The sequence below is a fragment of the Notamacropus eugenii genome, chromosome 4, assembly GCF_028372415.1.
Source record: "Notamacropus eugenii isolate mMacEug1 chromosome 4, mMacEug1.pri_v2, whole genome shotgun sequence".
Lineage (NCBI taxonomy): Eukaryota > Metazoa > Chordata > Mammalia > Diprotodontia > Macropodidae > Notamacropus > Notamacropus eugenii.
The window spans coordinates 322,313,296-322,330,988 of NC_092875.1; the positions used below are offsets into that span (position 1 = coordinate 322,313,296).

The following is a 17,693-nucleotide window of genomic DNA, read 5'->3' on the forward strand; positions in this document are numbered from 1 at the left end:
TGTTTCTTCTTTCTTGTGGTTCCTGCCATGAGTTCTAATTCTTTTTTACAACATGAGTAATGTGAAAATATGTTTAATATGAATGTATATGTAGAGCCTACATCAGATTGCATGCTATCTTGGGGAGAGGGGAGGTGAGGTGAGGGAAGAGGAAAAAATGTAAAACTCAAAATCCAATGGAAATGAAAGTTGAAAACTAAAAATAAATAAATATTTTTTAAAAGTGAGTGGTAGTCTTAAAAAAAGAATAACTAGCTGACATTGATTTAGCACTCTGAAGTCTGCTTTAGGAACAATATTTCCTTTCATTCTTACAATGAGTCTGTGAAGTAGACATAAGTATTATTATTCCCATTTTACAGATGAGAAAATTGAGGTTAATAGAAGTTATTAGATAGAGGTTGCCCATAGTCACACAGCTAGTAGTGGTGAATTCAAGTCCAAGACTCTTACCACCACACTATGTTGTCTAGTCTGGCCTGGCCAAATGAGGCCAGCACTGTCTCTTCCTTTGCCCTTGTTTTGAGATAGCCTTCACTTTTGAGTACAGAGATGAAAAAATATTTTACTTTTTTCAAACCTCCACCACACCAGAAAACTCTTTACCTCTCACCTGAGCAGCTCATTTATGTCTACATAATTATGGCTGTTCTATGTAGAGGAGTTTAAGTACAACTAAAATATGCACATTCTTATACCACCACACTGCTTCTCAAGACATTCCTTTCTTAAGGATACTGATTTAAAGTAAACTATCATTTCCTTTAAAATGAGACTTCACAAATTCATTTTTACTTTTCAGTTTCAGATTTTACACACATATTCCTAGGCCACATTACCTGAATTGCTGGTCTCGTTTTTTAGCCACAAATTCTTGTCTCTCTTTTTCTCTTGCTTCTCTTAATACTCGAGTTTTCTCCCTCATCTCATCTTGTCTGATCTTTGCTATGTTTTCCTTTTTTCCAATTTCAGTCAAATATTCATTTTCTTCAGCTTCCAGGAGTTCCCGAAGTCTGAGACAAAAAAGTAAGGAGTCAAAATTGCTTAATAAAGGGCAGCAGCCCATTATTATAATCTGTTTTTAGAGTTGTGTCTAGAGGAGGGAAATATTCATTTTCTTCATTCAAACAGTATACCACAGTATCTTGGACACAGTAAGTTTATAATAAATGTCTGCTGAACTTAATTGATCTCTGAAAGATGCCTTAAGGGATTAAAAAAAAAAGTCTTCCACAAGCAATCTGAACTTATGTAAGAAAAGTCACCAAACTCTTCATATATTTTGACCCAGTGATCCCATTCTATCAAGGAGAGAAAGAAAAGTCCCATATATAATACAACACCTGTAGCAGCACTTTTTTATTAGCCAAAAACTGGAGATAAACTAGATGCATATCAGTTGGGGGCGGCAGATGACTGAATAAATTGCTGTATTGAATACAATCGGATAGAATTTTACCATAAAATGTTATAAGTACAAGGAATTCAGAAATATACAGAAAAATGTATATGTGCTGATACTGAAAAAAGAGACAGAATCCGCAGCACAGTGTACCCGCTGAATGCCTATAATAATGTAAGTGAAAAAACATACAGGTAGTCAACTCAGATTAACTGAGAAAATCAATCCTAGAACTGGAGAAGAGATGATAAAACACATGCTCCTATCCTTGATAGAGAAGTGAGAGGTTACAGATGCTGAATGTTTCATGTGCTGTCAGGCAAAGTTTTGCTTAACTGCCTTTCTTTGTCATAAGGGAAGATTCAAAGAGAGGAGCAAGTATTTTGGAAAATAACTGAAGTACAAAAAAACAAAAGGCACTGATAAAACTTTTTTAAAAGGTTTTACATAATTCCACATCTAAGAATAACTTGAAATGATAATTTATGATCAGGATGATAGCTCATTTGATCAACAAGTTAAAATCTAAAATGAGTATTTAGCAAAAGAATTAAAAAAAATATGTTAAAAATCAGTGAAAGAAAAAAATAATTTTGTTCACAATCTGGTAAGAAAACTGATACAAAACATGTTATTGTAGGGGAAATTTGTAAAGTAGGCAAGAATTAATTTTGTAAGATCTAATCTCTGAACCACAATCTTCATTATAAGGTATTGCTACATAATTGTTTAGTGGGAAAATTAAGGAATTTATTTCCTTTTTAATTGTTCATTGTGGGTTTTAACATTAATTCATAATATGATCCTGTAAATTTGGGGGGTTACCTGTTTCTTCTTTCTTCAGTATTTATCAAAAATCCTTGCATAACATCTTCCACTTTTCTCTGCACAAGTTTGTTCAAAGAAAGTTGGTCAATGTGCGTCTTCCACTCAACATCCAAGCGAAACTTTTCATTCTCTTTAATGGCAGCTTCAATGGCTTCTTTCTTAAGAGCATTATGTCTGATTTTACGGAGATGTTTATCAACATGTTGTTCTTTAGGAGGCTTGGCCCTCTACAGAGAAAAAACAGTTCATTAATAATGTACTAGAAAGTACATATTTTCACTTAATTATGACCTTAATCCAATACTAATAGTGGCAACTCAACCCATATTTAGAGTTAGGATATCATGGATAATAGGATAGATAATAACCCAACATTTAGTAATTAGTCTTGGAATACTTCAAGTTATATTACTTGGTTCTCTGGAAATTCTCAGGTAAAATTATCAAATCAGTATCAATTATTTCTTCTGGTTCTGGTTACATGTGATTACACTAGAAACAAAGAATTTTAGAGATGGAAGAGACCTGGTCCAAGTTTCTTATTTTATCAAAGAGAAACCAGGTCTGTTGAATAGGCCTCCAGACTATGAGAACTTAGAGGTAAGGTCTTTATTAAGGAAGTTACTGAATGCTTAGCCCAACTTATGATGTCCCCTTACGGGTCTATTTAACAAGAAACAAAAAGTTGCAGTGCAAACTTTCAGAAAATTTGATTGAGGGCCTGAAGAAGAGGTTAAAATATACATTTCCGGTCACCCCTGGGTGCCCTGTTAATTTCTGTAACCCAAATGAACAGAGGCCTGAGGTCATGCACTGAGAAATGAGAGCACAGTCAAAAAAAACCAATCAGCAAGCATTTACTGAGTTTGTACTTGTGCCAGAGACTATGCTGAGCTCTGACCATGCACAGACAAAAGTGAGACAATTCCTGGCCTCAAGAGCTTACATTCAATATGGGAGACAGTATAAGTATATACATAATACGTACAAAAGGAAGATAAGCTAGTTTAAGGAGGGAGGGTATTAGCAGCTGAGGGAATCAGGAAAAGCTTCATGTAGGAGGTGACATTTGAGCTGAGACTTCAAGGAAACCAAGAATTCCAAGAGGCAGAAATGTGGAAGGAATGTATTTGGGGTACGAAGGTCAACCACATGAAAGACGGTATTCACTGAGTGTAGAACAGCTAACAGGTCAGTATAGCTGGATCACAGAGAGTGAGAACAGAGTGACATATAAAACAAGTGAGTAATATCTCAGAATATCAGAAACATAGGAAGGGACCAGGCTGTGAAGAGATAGAAAAGTTAAAGAAAAATTTATATTTAATCCTAGAGGTAATAGAGAACCACCATAGCTTATGGGGGGGGGGGGGGCAGGGAGAGACATTTATTAAGTGACTAGTATGTGCTGGGTACCTTATAAATGCTATCTCATTTGACATGATGAGACATGTGCATTAAGAAAATTGCTTTGGGAACTGTGTGGAGGATTACTGAAGACTGAAAGACCTTACAGCAGGAAAATCAAATAGGAGGGTGTTGAAATAGTACAGGCAAGAGGTGATGAGGGCCTGGGTTAGGGTGATGGCTATGTGAGCAGAGAGGTAAAAACATGTAAAAGAGATGATGTGGAAAAAGAAACGATGACACAGTGAAATAATGGCTACTGGATACATGAGATGAACAAGAACAGAAGTCAAGGATGACACCAAGATTGTGAACCTGAATGGAAAACCAATTTGACTAAAATCACATTTTTGTGGGATTTCATTCAAAGAACTTTCATTTGTTTTGGTACCACTTTTTCCTGGATCACACTGAATTCTTTTTGTTTTTAGTTAATTTATTTTAGTTTACAACATTCAGTTCCACAAGCTGTTGAGTTTTAAATTTTCTCCTCCTTCTCCCTTCCCAAGATGGCATGCAGTCTAATATTGGCCCTGAGATCGAATTCTATTTTTTTGAGCTTTTCTCAGCAACTTTATGAAACAGGTCTCCTCATAGAGCCTAATTGGGAAACCAAATGAAGATGAGAAGCTTGTGTAGTGAATATAGAGAGATGGATGACTTTAAAGAATATTGTCATTAAGAGATAACAAATCTCCATTCCTTGCTTTTATATAAGAAGCACAAAACCTATCTCTCTGCTTACATCTTCTAAAGAAACTTGTTTGTTTTTGACATACTCACTGGAGACATTCTGTAGAAAGAGAAGCTTCAAGGCAGCAGTTTACTTGCTAAGTCAAATATCTTTTTATCATAACTAACAAACAATAATTACTGTCATATTTTGTATTCCCTGGTTCTTTCAGTCAATTGTGACAGGAGATCTGCTGTAGAACACCATTTGGGAAAGACATGTCCACCAAAATGCCCTTGACATGTGTGTTTTCTCATAAAAATTTTAATGGGAAAGTAGGCAAATAGGCCATTAGTTGTCAATGTTCTATTTGTCACCTTTTTTGATAATAATGTCTGGTTTTTTCCAAGTAGCATCTCCTTTTTCAGAAATCTAGGGAATTAATGTAAGGGTAGTAATGTACATAAGGGAACTTAGTAGGTGGTGCAGTGGATACAGCACTGAGCCTAGAGTTAGGAACATCTGGTTGCAAATCCAGCCTCACTTTCACTAGTTTAATAGATTACTAATCTAATCAATGGGATAGCTAGGTGATGCAAGGATAGAGGACCGGGAATGGAGTCAGAAAGACTTATCTCCCTAAGTTCAAATCAGACACTTCCCAGCTGTGTGTCGCTGGGCAAGACCCTCAACCGTGTTTGCTTCAGTTTCTTCATTGATAATATATGCCTAGAGAAAGAAATGGTAATTCCATTATATTTGTCAAGAAAACCCCAAATGGGATCACAAAGAGTCTAACTTGACTGAAATGACTCAAGCAATCATTTAATGTTTTCAAAATTCTCTCAATTCCAGAAAAGATTTCTTTTGTTCATGTTTGGTCTAGTCTCATTCTTTTGTTGTATTCTTTAATGAGATTTCTACTTCTGCATACATAGATAACACATTATAATACATTGACAACTAAGAAGAAGTCATAAGAGGATGTAATTAGAAATGTAAAATAAATAACTGCTTGATGTTTGAAGGATGTATGACAGGTAAAGTTATGGGGAAGAAGCAGGAGAGAACCAGTGGACATATGTTATTCTGGTATTCTAGTAATGTCAAGAGATCTAAACAAAGACCCCAACATTTAGGATTGTTCTTCTGTGAGGGTTTACTGCAAACATGGACAAGAATGAGGGGGCATAGAAGGGTTTTAATCTGCATTGTTGATTACTCATGTTGACCGAATGCTGTTATTGGCAGTGCTGTTCTTGAATCATTTCAATTATGTCCAAATCAGTTCAGTTGTGTTCAGCTGAGTCATTTCAATTGTGTCTCTGTGACTCCATGTGGGGTTTTCTTGGCAAGGATACTGGAGCAGTTTGCCATTTCCTTCTCCAGCTCATTTTACAAATGAGGAAACTGAGGCAAACAGGGTTAAATGACTTGCCCAGGGTCACACAAATAGGAAGTATCTGAGGCTGGATCTGAACTCAGGTGTTCCTGATTAGAAGAGGTCTGGCACTCTAGCCACTGTGCTACCTAGCTAGTTCAAGTTTTTATCTTGTTGTCTGCCTTATTAGAATACAGACTCATTGCAAACAGAAATTATCTTATTCTTTATATACATATCCCCAGAGCCTAACAGTACCTGTCACATGGTAGGATCTTGATAAACACTTGTTGACTGATTGTTCGATTTGACAGTGCTGGAGATACAACCAATCCTTTATTATACAAATATTTTCTTCATTATTACTTATTAGTCATTAAAAATTTATGTCCTTATATTACATCACTATAAAATGTTCAAAGCTAGAATTTATCTTACATAGTTGATGTGTACATATAGATTCTTGATAAAAAATAATAAAAAACGGAAAATAGTAATCAAAGTATAACTCACTGGCATAATTTCTCCTATGGAGCGATGGTGAAGAATTATGCAAATAAAATGCTTCTAAATAGGGCTCTTTCTAGTTCTAAAATCTTATGATTCTAAATATCCTAGGAAGGAACCTTCCAGCCTGTTACTACTAATAGTTGCTATGGATGGAAGTGGTGTAATTTTCCCTTAGAATGAGGTGGCTGTTGTGATTGATAAGAATAGTTCCAAAAGCACAAGGTACAAATCAGGATGTTTACTGTTGGCTAACAAAATAAACAAACATTAAGCCTTTGCATTTATTAAGCATTTGCCAACATTTGAGACAGAATTATGTGAGTGGGTATAATTTTATAGTAGTTCTTTTACATAGCATTAATTCCGTTCCTATCCAAGCAATACATGTATTTCTGACAGAATGGCTGCAAATCGCATGGATGTTTTTTTTCAAACCTCTTCTCTTTTTGCCTTGTTTCTTCCTCCCAGCTTACAGTGATGGATAAACATGTGCAGAATGGATGCTAGGAGGAATGTTTCCAATATCTTTTGATTCTTGTCCTAAACCTTGGCACCTTCTCTGTTTGTAAGCCATTAAACGACATGGTTGAATCGACAAGTTAATCACAGTTGATGGGTTTCTGACCCACATGGAGTATAAATTTGAAGTGGTTAGGGACCTCGGAGGTTATATAGTCCAACCTCTTCACTGAATAGATTTTAAAAAAAACTGAGACCCAGAGCATTTAAGTGACTTGTCCAAAGTCACACAAATCAGCAAGCAACAAAGGCAGGTTTTTAACCCAAATCCTTTTCTCTTTCCTCTATATCATACTAACTATACAGGAACCTGGTATTCTGATTTCTTCTAACTCCAGATATTAAATACTGTCCCTAAACAATACAAATGTCTTTCCAAGTTGTTGGTCTATCCTCCTCTAAGGAGTTTTCCTAGAACTATTCTTGATGAAAAAGAATAGATCAATGAATTGGGCTTGTAACTTAAAAAAAAATAACAACCTAGACATTAAGAAAAAAAAAACAACCCAAACAATAACAAAGATGAAAAGTTTAAAAACCAAAGAAGAGATAAACAAAACTGAAAGCAGACAAATCAACCTCCAAAGAAATGCAAGATAGCAATAATCTTTGGGGGAGATGCTTCAAAAAACACCAGTTAAAAAAGGAACTGGCCATTAAAACAACTTGGAGTTTCCACCTCGCACCTCATCAGATTGGCAAACGTGCAAAAAACCCCTCCATCATCGGGCATTATCTCGTTTCGCTCTCGCAGCCACCCCACGAAGTAGATGGCATGATCCCCATTTTAGAGATGCACAGGCAGATTCGGGTCTTTCCGTTTCCTCCCCCGGCGCTCTACCGACCCCGAAGTTTCCGAACACTGCAGGCGGCAGGGTGGCCCCGGGGCAGCCCAGGAGAGCCGCGGCTCTACCCGAGGCACTGCGGCTTAGGGTGGTGGGGCAGTGCCCCGATCGGTCCTGGAGCCGTTCCCGGATCCCCAAGCCCAGGACTCACCAGAGCCACTACAAACGGCGTCGCGCCCTTCACCTCGCGTGGCAAAACCCTCTCCATCGGGGCTCCCTGCGCTGCCTGCGCCGCGGGAGAGGCTCCCCTAGGACGCTCTGGGCGGTTGCTATGGTGAGCCCAGGGCTGGGGCTCGAAAGGGGACGCCGCCGGAAGTGGCCTCCTGGTCACCGTGGCAACAGGACGGGGCAGCTTGGGCTGGGGGGCAGACTTAAACCTGGCTGCCAGGCACCTGGGCTCTGCGCTGCGGGCTGCCTAGGGGCTGCGGCGAGCGCGGGCCCGGAGTGCCCACTCGTGAGCCCCCAGCCTCCGGGCAGGAGCGCCCTGGACGCTGTCCCAGGCAGGGAGAGGGCTCCTATGCCCCAACCCCATGCTGGTTGTGGTTAAACTTCCATGAGCATTGCTGCGAAAGGGAGGCCGAGGCTGATTTATTTTTACTCTTGCACAGGACTAATCCATCTATCTGTCTCTATCTATCCACCTACGCGCCCGCGCGCGCACACACACACACACACATATATACATGTATACAATATGAGGTGAAAACAGCTTTAATCGTCACAACAGTTTTTGCTGGCATTCATTATATATATTTGATGTGAAGCACTTGTGGGTTGCAGGCAATTTCCCCCAAAACAGATATATATATGCAATTTCCACCAAACACACACCTACATATATATAATATGTATATTATATGTATATATGTAAAATTCCCCCCCCAAATATGCATACATGTGTACATGTATGCTTTGGAGGAAATTGCATACAAATATATATACACATGTATATGCCAAATGTATACACACATATACACATACGCAGGTTTGCTGTCTAATCATAAAGAAAAACGTGATGTTTGTTGTTCTGAATAGTATACATTTAAATTTTTATGAAAGGGTGGCAGGAAGTAACTTTATGTGATATTTATAGACCCTGAAAGAACCTTGTTACTGTTGTTCAGTTGTTTCCTATTCTTTGTGACCCTATTTGGCATTTTCTTGGCAAAAATGCTTTAGTAGTCTTCCATTTCCTTCTCCAGCTCATTTTACAGATGAGGAACTGAGGCAAACAGGGTTAAATGGCTTGCTCAGGGTCTCACAGCTAGTAAGTATCTGAAATTGTATTTGAACTCAGCAAGATGAGTCTTTCTGATTCCAAATCCAGTGCTCCATCCACTGCACCACCGAGATCATCTATTTCAGAAGTTCCCAAATTGGCCTGCCACCTCCCTTTTGAAAAAGAAAAATTACTCAACATCCCCTAGAAATCTACGTTCTTTAACTCTTTAATGGCTTGTAAAAATTTTCATCATTTCAAAAAATATATAAAACATTTTTAAATGATACATCTTAAATTTAATAATTTATTATAAATTTATGGTTTTTTCCTGCACTGAAATTTTGATGGCACAATATTGTGTCATGTAACCATATAGTATTGTATTGTAAACAAGTCATTACACACACATTCCTGCAAATATGGGGGCTGGACCTCTTGACAATGCTTGACACACTCACCTGCCAACACTTGCCTGTTAAGACCTTTCAGCCCACTTGACGACGGATTGGCTATAAATTCCATTCTGTGTGTTTATTTGGAAAATAATGTAATCACCACGACTTTAACTCTGTTACGCAACAAATAAAACGTGTATGAATGGTTTTTCAAAGTTTCCTTATCTTCTTTCCTTAGGCTTCCATTGCCCCCTTATTTTTACTCAATGCCCCTCAGTGGTACCTGAGGTTACTCCTGTCCCCAGGTCTTTTCAGTACCCCCCAAGAGGTGTTATCACCTACTTTGGGAACTTACGATAGTCCAAGCCTCTCATTATATTGATGAGGATACCAAGACCCAGATAGGGAAAGTGACAAAGACCACATGTTTTAAAAGTACTAAGGCTGGGATTCAAACCCAAATCTCCCTGACCCTTAACCCTAGTGTTAGTTAATTACACTACACTATACTGCAGGAACTCTGAATTCAAAACACTAAGCTGGTGAAACCAAGGAGGCTAGTTTTACTTTAGGCAATTCATTTAACTTACTGGCCCTCACTTTTCTCATTTCTAAAATCAAGGTGTTGAACTAGATGTTTTCTCTAAGTATTCTTCCAACTCCAAGGTTCTGTTAAAAAACCTCTGCTTGGCTGTCTTGGGATAGGGGCTGTCTTGGGATGGGAGGAGGGGAGAGATGGGAAGAAAATTTGGAACTTATCTTGTGGAAGTGAATGTTGAAAACTAAAAATAAACAATTTTTTTTAAAAGAAAGAAAAAGACCTCTGCTTGGTTTAGGTCTCTATCTTTCCCTCCAGACATGTACGAGGAACAGCAGGGCCCTTTAGATGTGTATAGATGCCATAGAAAACATATGGGGGCATCAGTGAATGAATGAATGAATGAATGATGCTTTTAGTAAGCACTTAGTTATGTGCAAAGCATATAAATAGAAACAACATTTCATGTTCTTGAGGAACTCACATTCTAATGGAAGAGACAGTGCATATACAGGAGGGTTTCGTCTTTAAGTCAGATGGAAAGGTCCCATGGTCCTTAGAATGCAGCAGCAAAGCAGATGGTGATGCCTCTTCTTTAATTTCATTTCCACCGACATAACCATATCAGTTTCTGATGCTAAACCAATGGATGGTACAAAGGACTTGAGTGACAAAAGTTTTCTTTTCTGGGTCTTCCACAGCTCTGGCTATAGAATATGCAGAAATAATTGCTGGATTACATCCCATTGCTTCCCAGGAAAATGTTTGGGACCGCTGGCCTAGAAACATTCTTATTCCCAAGACTCTTGGGTTCAGAGTCCTGCCTATCCCCATTATGGCATGAAGGGAGATGACAGTCAGCTTCAGTCCTGACCTATGATAGTCCTTAGGAGTGTGAATCCAGAATCTTTGTCCTATTTCCTTTGTCCATCCTTTGTTTGTATGTCATAAAGATTAAAATTTGCATGGTATCAGAGAAAATGTTCAATTCACAATTGGCAGATAATGAAAAATTAGCAAAACAATAAAAGAAATATCTGTAGAAACTTGAAAGAAACAGTAACAGTCACAGTGATTATAGTTGTTTGCATGAAGTACTTGTTTCTTAGGTATAATTAGCATGCATCACTAATAATTCTATTTATTGAATAATCATAGTAATAACAATATTACCTTATATCCCTTTAGTACTTCACAATTTTCAAAACACTTTAATGCACATTATATCTCTGTGAGGTAGGCAAAGTAGATATCATCTCCATTTTATAAATGAGATAATTATGTGGTTGAACCTAGTAGGACTCTGATAAAGGACTGTCTAACCACAAAAGACTGCAATCTAATTATTATTATAAGTACCAAACTATAGCAAAATGAAAAGACCATGTTCAAATCTCTGTTCCATTGCTTTTTAACCATGTCTTTAAGTATATATGTATACACACATATTTTTATGCAAGCATGTATCCTTTTCTCCCATTGCCTCTTCCCATCTGAACAATTGTTTAAAAAACACAGATAAAACTTACATAAGAAATATACCTAAATTCTTTTACAACATGACTAATATGAAAATGTGTTTTGCATGACTACATAGGTATTACCTATATCAAATTGCTTACTTTCTCAATGAGGAGGATGGGGAGAGAGAGAATTTGGAATTCAAAAATCTAAAAACAAATGTTGAAACTTGTTTTTACATGTAATTGGGGGAAAATAAAATAAAATACTAAATAAATTTTAAAAAATAGAAAAAAGAAAAAAAGAAATGTGCTTAATTCAGCAAAACAAATTCTCACATCAGCCATGTCAAAAGGATGTATTTCTCATTCTGCATCCTATGCATCAATTTTCTGACAGGAAATGAGCGGTGTGTTTCATCTAAGTCCTCTGGATCTGTGGATTATCATTACATTGATCAAGGAGAGTCTTTCAAAATTGCATTTCTCTGTATCTTGTAATTGTACAAATTGTTTTCCTGGTTCTGCTCATGTGAATCTACATCAGTTCAGAGAGATCTTTCAAGTTTCCTCTGAAATTGCCCATTTTGTCATTTCTTATGATAACAGTTTGTTACATTCATAAATCAAAATTTGTTTAGCCATCCCCCAATAGGTGGGCAGCCCCTTTGTTTCTAGTTTGGGGCTACTATGAAAAGAGTTGCTTTCGATATTTATGTACTTATAGTTCCTTTCTTTCTTTTATCTCCCTGGAGGCCTAATCATGGTATAGCTCCATCAAAATTTATGCGAAGTTTAGTCATTGGGGGATAGAATTTAACTATGTTTAGCCTTTTTCATCATGTGTAAAATGAGTATAATATTATATGAGATGATATTTAGTAGAATTTAAACTTCTCATGAACATAGAATGCCTCATTTTTGTATTTGTACCTCAGCTTTTATAGCTACAGGGATGGTTGAAAATGTAAGCAATTGATTTTAGTTTTTTAGGTGCTCCACAGGGGTGTTAAGAGTCAAGCAGAGCATTAGTAAAATGTGGGCAGAATTAGTTGCAAATTACTTGAGTGCAGAAAGCAATAGAATGTGGAAAAAAGAAAGTGAATGACTTGGAGCAGAGCACAGAGGCTGGGACCTTCTGAGTCTACGGGACAATGGTTATGAGGTCACAATGTAGGAAAGGGTAAAGGTGGTCTGCTTGCTAGTATCTCCGCCGACATTTCTTTTTTGGTTATTATTCTAAACTTGACAACAACTACAATTATTTCTATCTAGAGAGGAGTATCTAAGAAGCCATGAATCTCTATTATGTACCTCTTTTTCTTAAATATATAAAGCATTTATCATAGTAATTCCATATCTGTCCTGTTTGTCTGTTTCTCTCTGATCTTCCTTGTGCTCCATTCTGAGTGTTGTAAAAAATGTTTCATTGATGCTCTTTTTTTCTTTTGACATCTCTCTCATTACCTTTCTCTCTTCCCCCCACCCAATAATAAAAGTTATCCTTTGTTGCAAATAAACTTAGTCAAACAAAACAAATCCATATGCTGGCCACATATGCCTCCGTCTGCACGTCTAGGCCATCATCTCTTAGTTAAGAGGTGCAAAGCATGGTTCACCACAAGTCTGCAGGTGTCCTGCTTAGTCAAGAAGACCAGGGTTCAGATTCTGCCTCTTCTCTTAACCTTTTTTGAGGTCCATCTGTACAATGGTGAGGATACCTGTAGTCCCAGATTCAAAGGGCTGTTGTGAGGTTCAAATGAGATAATGCATGGTGCTTTCCAAATTTTAAAGTCCTATTTAAATGTCAGTTATTGTTGTTGTTCCTATATTAATAACCAGGGGGTTGTTGGATTGTTATCCCTGTTGTTGGATTTTCTCATGGAATCTTGTTTAATTTTACCATTATGTGTGGGATATATAAAAGACACAAAACCTTGGACCATATGAATATTTTTAAGATGAAAGAACATCTACAATATATGTCTACTTTCTTTTATTAAAACATGAAATTGTGAATATCATGTAGTGCTTGCTTTTATTTTTAAGTATGTAATAATGCCAACATATAATTTTCAAAGGTATCTTACTTGTCTGTGATTCTAACCTTTCTTTTATTCTTTTGGAGAGGTATATCAGGAATATCCTCCATAGCTTCTCTTTTCCTTTCACCTCTCCTATTAGAAAAATAAAAGAAAAACAAAAAAAATTTTTCTAGGAAACATACACAGACAAGCAAAACAAATTTCCACACTAGCCATGGCATAACATATGTACCATTTTGCAGCTTGATTTTATCATCTACTTCTCTGTCAGGGGAGGTGTTGGTTGCTTTTTTATCGGTATTCCATAATTGTGGTTGGTCATTCCATTGATTAGAATTCTTAATGTCTTTCAAAGTTATTTATCGTATGAATTGTTTTCCTAGTTTTCACTTCTGTATCAGCTCATAAAAGCTTTCCCAAGTTTCTCTGAAATAATCTCATCAGTTCTTACAGTATAATAATATTCCACTACATTCACATGTCATAATTTGGTCAGTCATTCCCCAGCTAATGGATACTACTTTAGTTTTCATTTCTTTGTAGTACAAAAGAGCTGCAATAAATATTTTTTGTACATATGTATCCTCTTTCTTTTTTATCTCTTTGGGGTCCTATTTTCCCATCTATGAAAATCTTTTTAAGACTCATCTTTACACATGTAGGTATTAATAGGGAACAGGCAGCCTTTCATAATCCATATCCTATAATGGAACACATCTTTACCACTTCATAATTTGATCAAAAGGTGTAGAGAATACAAGATTCCACTATACTTGTTTGTTCATTATGAAAGAGCATTTGATTCAGTAGAACAAATCTTAAAAGCTCTCTTCCAAGAAAGTTATATATTAATATCTTTCAGGATTCCCTGAAAGATACAATAACAGCAATAAACCTATTCAGCAACCCTCTGATCGTAAATAGCAAGTGAAATATAAAAAGGGGAAATGTTCACTGGAGATATTTGCCTTTGTCCACGTTTGATAGAAAAGATCCATTTTGAAGTTTAAGTTGAAAAGGGATTCTCTGTGGATAATAAAGTCCTCTTTTTGTTGATAATACTGTGCTGGTTGCATTAAGCACCAGAATATCAAAGAATCTCCTAAAAAAGACCTATAACCACTCAAAAGAATTTGCCCTGACCGTCTACACAGGAAAGACCAAGTGGATGAAGAATGTCCATTGCCTAGATAATGATATGATATGATATACCTTGTCCATTATTATGTATCAGTGGGGCAAAATGATATAAATGGACAATGAGCAGGGTATAGAATTAAACGAGAGTAGAAGGGGTTTGATAGCATCTTTAAACTTAAACCCTAAACTTCTAAAAACAAAGTCTCTTCTTCTTAATACTCAAATTCTGCCAGTGTTGTTGTATGACTGTGTGAGTGTGAGGTGTGGGATTTTCTGATGAAAACTGAAATACACAAAACACAGCACATGGTTGGGGTGATCAGGCTGCATCTCAAAAAGGATACTTGAAAAAGACAAGAGTAGGGAAGATAGATGAGTCAGGAAGCAAGACTGAGAGATGGAGGCAAATAGTCCAAGAGAAAGTTAGAAGGCTTTCTGCAGGTCAGGTAGATCCCCTGGGGCCACTTAATGTAAAGACATGGACAGGAGTCCAGCAGGATAGGCAGGCAGAGATCAATTGCAATCTGTATCCTTGGAGGAAACACTCAAATAGATGAGTCCAAAGATCCATTCAAATATTTGAACATGGGAGCCACCTTGTTGGAGAACCTTTGAAGTATCATTTGGTCTCATATCAAATAAAATACTTCATTATATTCAGCAAACGGTAAGCCTAGTGATCAATGATCTGTTTATTTGTCCGAGTCTCACTTCTCTCAGGAGCCTGCTGATATCAGCAGTGGTTACCCATTACAATACTCAGAAGGTGTCTGCAGGGTTGATTTTCTCACTTCTATCGCTAAACCGGCCCGTAGCAAAGAAAGATGGCTCACTTTTGTTCAGCTTTGTTCAATCACGATGCTTTTGCAATAGTTCTAGCAAATCTTCATAAAATAGCTGAGGTAGGTTATTGAAAGTTATTCATTTGAGAAGATTAAGTGGTGGACAACCTCACATCTTAGGGTCACTCACTGTTGCTCCATTGTTTTAGTCATGTCCAACTTTTCATGACTCCATTTGGGGTTTTCTTGGCAGAGATATTGGAACGGTTTGCCATTTCCTTCTCCAGCTTATTTTACAGGTGAGGAAACTGAGACAAACAGGGCTAAATGACTTGCCCAGAGTCACACCGTGTCTGAGGCTAGATTTGAAGTCAGGAAGATGAGCCTTCCTGATGCCAGGCTCTATCTACTGCACCACCTACTGGCCCTTGGGATCACAGTACCATAGATTTAGAGCTAGAAAGTACTTGAAGGTCAACTAAGTACACATGGAGGGATGTCCCTTTGCCCCCCAAATTAACAGTTTAGAAAATTGAAGCAAAGAGGAGGGAAGTTACTTAGCCAAGGTCAAATAGTTATGAAGTAGCAGGCCTGGCATTTGAACTAGATACAGTATGAATCTTGTGAAGTAGTAGAATTATTCAAATTCTCATAGCATATTTCCATTGGACTAGTGCCAGTTACTAAAATGTGGATAATTATAATTTCAGATAATGCAAATTCAAAACTGTGTAACCACAGACATGGTATTCATAATTCTGCACTTTCCGTAATTCCCCACTATCTCTTCCACACTGCCTCTTTTATCTTGTCTTGGTAAACAAGGGAAGGATCAAATGCTTTATTTTCTGTTGGTATGAAGGAAGTAGATTTATCAATTTTTAAAAGCAAAATGAAATATAAAGGGTTTAGTTTATAAACGTCAGAACTCTGACTCAATGGGTACACCTAGAGGAAGGAAGGCAGTTTTTGCTGGTACTCCCCAGGAAAATGATGCTGCCCTACCATCTAGTGGCCATTTGGGAAAGTAACACCTTGAGCAGAGAAATCACAGTACAAGTCAAATTCCTTGAATGAAGAGACATCTAAATCACTTCTTTGTTTCTAGAGATGTAATAGGAACGAACGGTGGAGAAGAGGAATGGGAAAAGACTTGTTTTTCCATAATGCTATGAACCTAAGGCAAAGGTACCCATAGAAACAAAAATTCACCATTTCATAATGAAGAAATAGACACATACACAACTAGGTGGTGTCATGGATAGAGCTCTAGATTTAAAGTCAGGAAGAACTGAGTTTGAATCTTGTCACAGACATTCAATAGCTTTGTGACCCTTGGTGAGCCATTTAACCTCTCTGAGCCTCAGTTTCCTCATCTTTAAAATGGGATTAATACCTCATAAGATTATTGTGAAGATTGAATATTATACACATACACACATATATATATTACTTTGCAAACTATATAAATACTGGTTATTAATAATATTATTGATGCTGAAAGCAATGTGGTTCACGCTCACAGGATCAAGGAGAGTAGGAAAGGACCTTAAAGATAATCAACTCCAACCTTCTTATTTTACAGATGAGGAAACTGAGGAAACTTGACTTGCCCAAGATCACAAAGGTAATAAAAGACAGAGACAGCAACAGAGTTCTTCTGACTCCAGATCCAAAAATTTTTCCCCACTGTAGCAGTGGAAGGATCTAAAGTCAGAGGATATGGATTCAATTTACTCAATAACTACTTATTAAATACCTACTATTTGCTAGTCACTCTGCTAGGTACAGGCATAGAAAAGCAAAATACAAAGACAAAAAAGAAACTATGCTTGCTCTCAGGGAGATTCCCAGCTTTGTCAGTGGTTAAACTAATCTCATCTGTGCCCCCACTACACCACAAGTCAATACTTTTGCTTCTCCCTGATTCATTATCTATCCCAATGCTCAGAGAGTCTGTTCCAAACCTCCCTCCCCTCCCCTCTGTTTTCCTCTCCTCCTCTCCCCTCCCCATGAAGAAATGAAAAAAATTATTCATGAGCATTTAGATTGTGCAAAGCACTGTACTAAATACTGACAATACAAAGAGAAAAGTGAGATAGTCCTTGCTCTCAAGGAGATCACATTCCAATTGGGAAAATCAGCATATATGGAAGGTTTCAACGGCAGGTCAGATGGTCCTTAGAACATAGCAGCAAAGTAAATGGAAAAGCCTTTTCTTTATTGTCATTTCCACTGATAAAATCATATCAGTTTCTGATGTGGAATCATTTGACAGTGCCAGGGACTGGTGGCAAAGATTTTCTTTTCTGGGTCTTGAGTACTGTATGGTATATCTCCATAGGTTCACTTCCCAGGATGATGCTATGGCAGCTATCAAAGTTAATGTGATCTTAAGAGAGGCAACTCCTAGACTTGAGTCCAAGCCTAGGGCACTGATAGTGCTCCTGGACCGTCTCCTGGTTAGCCACATCTAGAGTATTGTGATCAATTCAGTGTGGCACATTTTAGGATGGCTATTGATAAGATGGAACAAAACCAAGAAA

The 17,693-nt window shown here is 37.4% G+C and overlaps 1 protein-coding gene across 5 annotated transcripts in view; it reads right to left on the reverse strand.

Annotated features, from left to right (window-relative positions):
• Positions 1-17,693, reverse strand: part of CFAP53 (cilia and flagella associated protein 53) — a 102,505-nt gene that overhangs the window by 24,596 nt on the left and 60,216 nt on the right. For 4 of the 5 annotated variants that reach the window (XM_072605121.1, XM_072605124.1, XM_072605119.1 and 1 more), the window contains 3 exons: positions 13,288-13,357; positions 2,228-2,457; positions 840-1,013 (listed from right to left, as the gene is read on the reverse strand). In XM_072605121.1, coding sequence (XP_072461222.1) covers positions 840-1,013; positions 2,228-2,457; positions 13,288-13,332 — 449 coding nt within the window. In that variant the 5' untranslated portion in view covers positions 13,333-13,357. Of the gene's footprint in view, positions 1-839; positions 1,014-2,227; positions 2,458-7,716; positions 8,024-13,287; positions 13,358-17,693 lie in introns of those variants that run through there. The other variant, XM_072605120.1, reaches the window with a different exon arrangement.